This window comes from Gavialis gangeticus, unplaced genomic scaffold (assembly GCF_001723915.1).
Source record: "Gavialis gangeticus isolate Ggan-Ray unplaced genomic scaffold, GavGan_comp1, whole genome shotgun sequence".
Lineage (NCBI taxonomy): Eukaryota > Metazoa > Chordata > Crocodylia > Gavialidae > Gavialis > Gavialis gangeticus.
In genome coordinates, this window is record NW_017728996.1 from 16,799,681 (window position 1) to 16,808,332 (window position 8,652).

An 8,652-nucleotide genomic window follows, 5' to 3' on the forward strand; every position below is an offset into this window, starting at 1 on the left:
GACTCCATCTAGCACTTTGTCAATATATTAGGAACACAATTACCCCCATTTTATAGACAGGGATACAGAGTCCCAGAGAAGAGAAATAGATTCATAGAAGTCAGGTCGGAAGGGACCTTGCAGATCTTCTAATCCGACCCCCCGCCTTGGCAGGAGAGAAAAAGGGGCTCAAATGACCCCAGCCAGGTAAACGTCAAGCCTAGAGGTAAGAAGCAGACCACCTATCTCCATGACAGAAATATGAGTGTCCTTCCTCCCATAGAGCAGAAAGCATAAACAGATTAGATCGCTAGACAAATTAGCGTCCTTGAAACTTGAGTATAATTTTTCCACTCCCATCTGTATCTGTTCATGTCTTTCAATTGTCAGCTCTTCAAGGCAGGGATTTAGGTTTTCATTTGCTATTTCTGACCTGTGGGAAAGCTCTGTGTACATTTATGATGTGATATAAATAATAAATGAGAATACCATTGATATTGCTCTATATTTAGTAAGCGCCCTATTTTGCTGGGTTTTTTAGGGCTGCAGGAGCCAATTTGGGGCCGTCACTTTCTCACGGCATTACTCCTGAGGGCAACTGCATGCAAAGCTCTGTTAACTCTGTGGTGCCTTAGTTTGTGCTGTAAAACCAGAAGGCAGGGCACAATCTCTCACTCCTTTCCTCCTGGTCAGCCATTGTAAATTTCTCCACCACGCTCCCTGCAGCAAGAGTTTCCCCTACTTGAATTTGCTTCTATTATTTACCCCCGTATCCCTTAGGAATATGGCAAAGAATTTCAAATTTTGTATTGAGAATGCCTAGCAAAAAGATGATGCAGGATAACTGGGATCTCTGCTGGTTTGTGGGATCTCTCATGCCAAGACTGAGGGATGCTCACTTTTTATTTCAATAAAATCTGTAGATTTCTGGTGACATTCCATCTGGGCTGGGCCCATTTTACAGAAGAGGGGGGACAAATGAAGGTCAAAAGTCAACAGGAGGAAGCAAGTCCCTTTAGAGTTAGTTTCTTCTCTGCCTGGCACAGCTAGTATGCAAAGTATATGCTAAAACAATGGCCAATACTAGAGGAACATGGGGCTTCAGGAGGTGACTCAAGATAAGCTGCATAGCCTGTGTCCTTCTCTCATCGAGAGGCATTAGAATAATCAGAAGCACAGATTGTTTTTACTCATATTCAGCAACATGCTCCTTTTATTTTCAGTCAAATTTTAACCCCTTTTTCCCCTTAATTTTTTTCCCCACTGGATGCCAAGGAAGCAAAGGGTTCCCTACAATCATACTATGTTGGGGAGATCTCACAGGCTAAGTCGGACCTACTCCATACATGCCTGATCAGACCCAAGCATCCCAGCATGCCGTTGCATCATTCAAACTGCCCTCTTTCAGTGAGACTCGAAACTAAGGCTGTGATACCAGGGAACCTTTTTGCATCCACTGGTGTATTAGCTCTTACAGCCTACCCCTCAAAACTCTTCTGAAGTTTCAGCTGGATATGTGACTTTCCTTCCCCACTTCCAGCTAACTGTCAAGCAGTGGTGCTTCCTGCTATTGAACAGCTACCTGTGAAACAGCTACTACAGTAAGAGTTGTTGCTACCCTTCTGTGTAGCTTGGAGCGCAGTGCCAGCAAGCTGTGAACTTCCTTACCTGGAAAGGGCGTGGCGAGGAAGTGCCCTTTGATGGTTTGGTTGGCGGTGCCCAGCTTGTTGGTAGCCACGATGGTGTAGTTGCCATTATTGTAGTGAGTGGGTTTGTTGAACAGCAGGCAGCCCTCGGACACTTCCCCTTGCTGGTAGAACTCCATGCGGATGATCTCCGTCTCCCTGAGGAGCTGGCCATTGTGCAGCCAGTAAAGGCTGGGGGCTGGGTTTCCATGCACCACAAACTCAATGCAGTGCTCCAGACGCAACTCCGGCTCCTCCAAGCTCAGGATGCGTGGGGGATCTAGCAGAGAGAAACACAATGGGAATAGGTGGGGCCTAGGCCTACAGTAGACATTCAAACACCTCTCTCCCATGGTTGAGTGAGCAATGTGCATAACCTATGTTTTAGCTCAGCTACACTTCAAGCTGGACTCCTCAGTAGGCTGCTAGCACCGAGTAAGCTCCCAAAGGATCTGGAATGGAGCCCAAAAGGAGCTCAGTCTGGCCTTGGTGGTAGGAGGGCAGCTGAGGTACTCTTACTGAAGAGTCCTCTCCTTTCTCTCTGCTACTGGTCAAACTAACCTGACCTGGTCGCAGCTCTGAGCCGCTCTTTGCAGGCTTTGCAGCACTCATGTTCAAGGCCCTACATAAGATATGCCTGAGCGTTGTTTCTATTCAAGTTAACAGGCATCTAGCGAGTGATGCAGAGCACCAGTTTCTACAGCTAAAATCCCCAGTCAAGAGAGAAAATAACCTACCCTTCCCTGCACCGAGCAACACATACAAGGTGATCACTAAGATTTTTCAATGAAGCACGGAGGGCTCATCCTATGACACACCTTCCTCTCCAGACTACCCCTTTCAGTTTAACCCCAAAGTGGCTGTGCTTCACAGCAGCCTTGTCCCCACTGTAGAGGATTAAAGAGGGTCAGGAAGAACAGCCACCCGAGGTTCAACGCTGAGCCATTTCTCTCCTACACAGATGGAGCACACTAAACCTTGCAGCTCCACTGCTCTCAGAAAGCAGCTCTGAGACCAGGCCTCCAGCCCAGATCCTTGCCACAAAGGTCCAGCAGGCTACTGTGGCTTAGGCACACCAGTTTCTGTACCCAACAGCACTCAATAGAGAGATGTAGCCAGCGTTACAATAAGTTGCCTTTGGTTCCCCAGTCTGAATGACCAGGGACCTACTGCCAGCTAGGTTAGCTGAGGGCAACCATGGGCAGGAGTCCAAAGCAGGGCCTGAATTCATACTTTCAGAGCAGATACCTTAACTTCTGTGCCACCGCTGCCATGCTCCCCACCCCATTTAATCATAATGAAACAGCCCGACCCTAGTAGGGAAGCCATGCAGGCGAGGCATAACTGAGTACATGTCTCAGGGGCCGACTGGGGTTCTCTGGCCACAGTCAACAGTTTAGGATTTCACAGTCATTCAAGCAATATCCCTCCAGGATCCTTTCCAGCTGGATGTTCTTGGGAGGTGCGACTAGTGGAACCCCTCTGGGAAGTTTTAATTGCCTGAGTTTCCAGGGGTGTTAGAGAGGGAGGTGAGCAGGACAGATTAAAACAGAGAGTTCCCTGCATTGGATGGGTATGTATTATCCCTTCAACTAAAGTGCCCCCGACTCCAGAGATTCAGCCTGCCCTAAGGCAAACCCAATGCAGCATTTACCTGTATGACCCCAAACCCTGAAGCTGGATAGCATGAGCCAGGGTGGCATGGCACTGCTGTGTAAGGGTCACCATAGCATAAGATGAAGGGAGTGAAAACACTCCTTTCCTATCCCTTCTCATTTTCCTGGCTACCATACCACTGCAAGTCCCTTGGGAGGCTCCCTCACCAAGAACACACCATCCATGTCCCTCTCCATTTTTCTAACAGTAGTGAATTTTTCATGTTGTAAACACAATGAAAAAACAGTGCTGAAGGGCGCATGGTATACAGCTGGCTGGCATGGCAGGCACGGCATGGGTCTTCCTTCACAGCCCTGCTGATGCCCTGCCATCCTGACCAAGAGCACGGGCTGTTACTCCAGGCACAATGCTGAAAGTCCCATCAATCTTGTGTCACGCATAAGCCTAAGTCAGGATGTGACTACACAGGTCTCTTTGGGTAAATGACTAAGATGGTATCAAAGCAGCCAGCCACCTAAACCCAGAAATATCAGCTCTTTTCAGAATGACATTTCAGCCTATGAGTGATGAGGCCTCACAGTGAGAGCAGACATGGGAGAAACTGTCAGTGGCTTGCAGGATTACAGTTGGGAAAATGGGCAAAAATGACCTTTAAAGGGTATGGAGTAAAAACAAAAAGACTCCAGAGAAGGACACGTAACCTGTTCTCATACACAGGCTTCTCAGAGCTGTAGTGGTGCAAATTTGAGTGCCTGGGCTCTTCAACACCACACACCAGAGCAGTGAAGCAGCCCTTGTTTTCTCCTTCCAATACCCCATTTTCTGTGACTGCCTTATCTCGACAGGAGTCCAGCAGTCCCTGCACTGCATGGGACATGGGAAGTACATTGTGCGTTTCAACTAGCTAAAACAGGACATGATTCCCTAGTAGGTGAAGGGAAGTGATTTGTCCCCTCTATTCACCACTGGAGAGGCCACATCTGGATTACTGTGTCCGGTTTTGGACCCCCACTCCAGAAAGGATGTGGACAAATTGAAGAGTCCAGTGGAGGGCAACAAACATAGTTATGAGGATGGGAGAGATGACTTATGAGGAAAGACTGAGGGAAATTGGCTTATTTAGTCTAGAGAAGAAATACTGAAAGGGGACTTAGTAGCAACCTTCAACTATCCAAAGGGGGGTTCGAAAGAGGATGGAGCTGGACTGTTCTCAGCAGTGGCAGATGACAGAACAAGGAGCAACAGTCTCAATTTGCAGCAAGGGAAGTTTAGGTTAGATATTTGGGAAAATTTTCTCACTAGGAGGGTAGTGAAGCACTGGAACAGGTTACCCAGAGAGGCAGTGGAGTCTCCATCCTTGGGGGGGGTTTAAGACCTGGGTAGACAAAGCTTTAGCTGGGGTGATCTAGTTAGGGATGGCCCTGCTTTGAGCCTCCTGAGGTCCCTTCCAACCCTCAGTTTCTATGATTCTGTGATTCTCTAGTACCAGTAGGTGAGTAGGGGCAGGGAAAGCTTTCTAAAACATAGGCTAAGAATAAGCGATGTGAACACAGCAACATCTGGTAAATCCCCGGTGCCCAAGACAGCAAAGCTGTGTAAACCTCCTGTTAAGGTCAGGTTTGTGGTAAGTTATATTAGGAAGCACAATGAACATTCAGCTGGTTTCAGTCTACATATGAATGGTCTTAAGCCTTGTTCTACATGAGTTCATCTAATGGTTACAGGTAAATCGGCTCAGAACAGATTTGGGGTGAAATGTGAAATCAATGGTGGGACTTTAGGACTCCAGCAAGATCGGGGATTTGGCCCTGGGATGTCAACAAAGTGAATAATTTGCAAGCACCAGGACAATGTTTTAGCCCCGATTGGACTCTTCCTCCATTAACTGGGTTTTCTGGAAAAAGCAGGTACATTCCTGCTCTGTGAGCACAAACAGTCATTTGCATGTGCTAGATAGGATGCAAGACCTGCAGCTGCTCATGTAGCCAGGCCACCCAAGCAAGCAAATGGGCACCTGCTCTATCAAGGCAAACATGGGACTACCACGCTTCACCTACTGCATGCCCACTTCTGCAAACAGGTAATACTGGAGGTGAGAAGACAGCAAAATATTTTTCCACACCATGCAAGAACTGGCCCCTTCCTCAGCACCACTGGACCCCAACTCCTCAGCCAGAGGGGCAGCAATTCAAGATGGACACATCACAGCCCAGTGGCACAGGTTCAGTTCCCCACATGGCACACATTCAAGTATTTTCCATGCTCCCCCTTCCTCTGACCTCTATGAAGCCAGTCTCCCTGCCTCTACTTACAGTAGACTGTGAGCAGCACGCTGGCATTGGTCATTCCCACCACGTTCTCAGCAATACATGTCAGAAGGAACCCGTTATCCTCGCTGGTGACATTTACCAAAGTTAGATTGATGGCATGAACATTGGTCCAGTTTAGGTTGGTCTGAAAATCCCAGAGAGAGACAGTATAGACAAACACAGCAAATAATGCCTTTTTCCCCACTCACTTCATCCCCTCAATACCCAAGACTCCTGACTCCTCTATTAAGATACCATGCTGTTGTCAACGCCACAGCCAGGAAAGATTGTGGCGCTACGTCTCTCACCAATGCAAAAGTGAGCCTCACAGCACATGCTCCAAGCAGGTTATAACCACAGCTTTGGAAACAAAGGGAAACAATTTGCCTTGGTTAAGCTAGCCATGTTCAGCACTTCTTCACCGCACTTAATGGTGACATAGCCTTGTCAGCAATAAGTAACATTGCTGGTATAAACAGAAGTTAAGATACAATCCCGTAAGAGCAATGGTTCTCCTGACATCACCCAATGTCTTCTTTCACACCCTTAACCCTATACTCACCTATGGCAGCTTTTCTGACTCAGGTGCGGGCTATGCAACCCAGACAACACTGTCACTGTTTCATTTCTCTCTCTTTCTTGGTAACCCCCAGCACCCGTCAAACCCAGGGACTTGGAACAAACAGGGAAACAAAGACCTGGAAAGTCCCCTCTACCAACACCACGTCTTCTGAATCATGAGTGACAGGTTCATTGGCAAAAACAATCCATGTCCAGCCACCCAAATCCCTTCACCTCCTACCTGGTGAGTGTTGATGGAGTGGAGGTCAGCGACAGTCCAGTCTACATCTGGCAGCGGCGAGCCCGAGCCATTGCAGGTGATCACAGCGTTCTCGCCTTCTCGCACAGTCAGGTTAACATGACTGACACTGATCTCAGGGAGATCTAAGGGAGCCAAACACCAAAGTGCTTAGGGTAGTGACCAGCACACACCATGGCCAACTAAGACATGGAGATTTTGAACCCCAGGGGTTCATTTCCTAAACAGGCTTCACCTTGCAACAAAAACAGCCTGTGCTATCCTGAGCTTCTAAGTAGAGAGGAAGGGAAGGGAAAACGTATTTCTACCCAGTGCAGGTGATGGCAGGTAGCTGGGCCTTTTCAGGCTTAGAAGTAGTGACATGGGAACTTTGCACTGTGCTTTGCAACTGGAACATCACACACCAGTTGGAAAGTGCTGTCCAAGTTTTTCTCACCAGCCAAACCCTCATACCCTTTGTCCCCTTTCCCACAAGCCCCCTGCACTTCCTCCCTGGAAGGTCTAGGAAGGTTAAAGTGATGAGAGGAGGATATTGTTTTACGAGATCCAGTATGAACTAAAACAGGGAACGCTGTTACTGGCACTGAAGGTGAAGAGAGAGTTCTCCTCTAATTTATAACAATCAAGGGAAGATGACCAAGGATGTGTCCTCGTATTAACAGAATCTCTACTCATAAAAGGTGCCCTTGCTCTTCCCTCCAAAAAGACTCACTGATTTAGAGCAGCTCTGATTTACACCCCTTCCCACTGAGTTGTCACTGGCATCAAATACTCACACAGTGAGCAACCAACACTGCCAGCAGTTATGAAAAGGGGAACGGACAAGTGGGAGGATTACAGGGTGCAAGTGGGGGGAGAAGAAAGACCCTGAATGAGATGGGGCTAAAAAGCAACTAATTCATGCAATAGCTGCTAGTTGGGGGGGGGGGGGGGTCTCCCCCTGAAGACTTTGGCCCAGTAAATTCAGTGTTAGGGGTTTCTTACTTGTTTCAGTCCAAGTGGACAAAGGGCATTAGGGGTTGGCTGGTAAGCAAAACTTGGACAGAACTTCCCAACGTGTGTGCCCAACTCTGGAGAAGCAGCAGAAAAAAGCAAGGATGCTGTAGGGCTAGGACTAAGAGGCACTGGCACAGACAGCCCCAGAGGCACTAGTTTACTGTTGAAAAACATCAATCTAATGGGGCAGGGGCTCTGGAAGAAAACCTGTGGAATATCCTGCCATGGTTTACATCACATCAGCCCTGTGCCACCCATGCCAAGGACCCAGGACAATACACACAGATCAACTGGCCAGAATCTTTTACGTCCATGTGGTGCTGAGCCACTAAAACTCTGAACCAAAGAGCAGTTTCAGAAGGAAAGCATCTTAGCTTCTTCCCCTGTTAGAGGAGTGCAGGTCATATGAGAAACCCAAGAGATTTGTGTACATAAATCAACACCCTGCAGCCCTCCGAAATCTAATAATAGATGAAGTCACCTCTTCCCCAACCCTTGATCCGTAAGGACTTTTCCTCTAATCTTTGAAGATTACTCTTCCCATTTGTAGAGGAAATTACAGCTGTCTCTCAAATCTTTGCAGTTCACCTACATGCAGGCTGTTTGGCTAACGTCCAGGGTTTAATAAAGGAGGCTTAGAATAAAAAGGACATCAGAAACTTGAAAAACCATATTTCCCTTGGAAAACTATTTGTATATTATTTGTTATAAGAAACACCCTAAGATTTTTGGAAAAGAAAGGGATCTAACCCCTGTGACACATGCACATACACACCATGCATTTCCCCTCCTTCCTAGTCTGTGCATTTGACAGCACTTCGCATATAGACAATGTAATTATTCTGTTGATAGTGGCTGCCCTTCCCCAGATGCTGCAAAGGGGTGTTTGCCAGTAACAGCGGTGGCAGAGCTGAAATTAATACTGAGAAAAGGGAGCAGAGGTGGGTGAACAAAAAGCAAGTGGGGTGGGGTGGGGGGAAGGGGCAGACCTGATTTGTGTTGCTCTTGATCTCATCCAAAAGACTCTGCTCCGTATCAAGAGAAAGAGGGAAATTACTTACAGGAATATGTGCACACGCACAAGCATACACACGCATTTGTGAGCGCAGATAATTTTATATATTATACCAGATGTTCTCCACCTTTTCAGATTTGAGGCACCCATCAGAAAATGCCAGCTTTTATTAGTTTTCACATGTTTTTTTGACTACAGACAAATACTAGAAGCAATTCTTCTGTTGCAAAG

At 47.3% G+C, this 8,652-nt stretch overlaps 1 protein-coding gene across 4 annotated transcripts in view; it reads right to left on the minus strand.

The window, feature by feature from the left end:
• NTRK3 (neurotrophic receptor tyrosine kinase 3) overlaps positions 1-8,652 on the minus strand; it is a 306,856-nt gene that overhangs the window by 224,960 nt on the left and 73,244 nt on the right. For all 4 annotated transcript variants that reach the window (XM_019504056.1, XM_019504055.1, XM_019504059.1 and 1 more), the window contains exons 5-7: positions 6,393-6,535; positions 5,594-5,735; positions 1,648-1,944 (exon numbers count right to left, since the gene is read on the minus strand). In XM_019504056.1, coding sequence (XP_019359601.1) covers positions 1,648-1,944; positions 5,594-5,735; positions 6,393-6,535 — 582 coding nt within the window. The remainder of the gene's footprint in view (positions 1-1,647; positions 1,945-5,593; positions 5,736-6,392; positions 6,536-8,652) is intronic.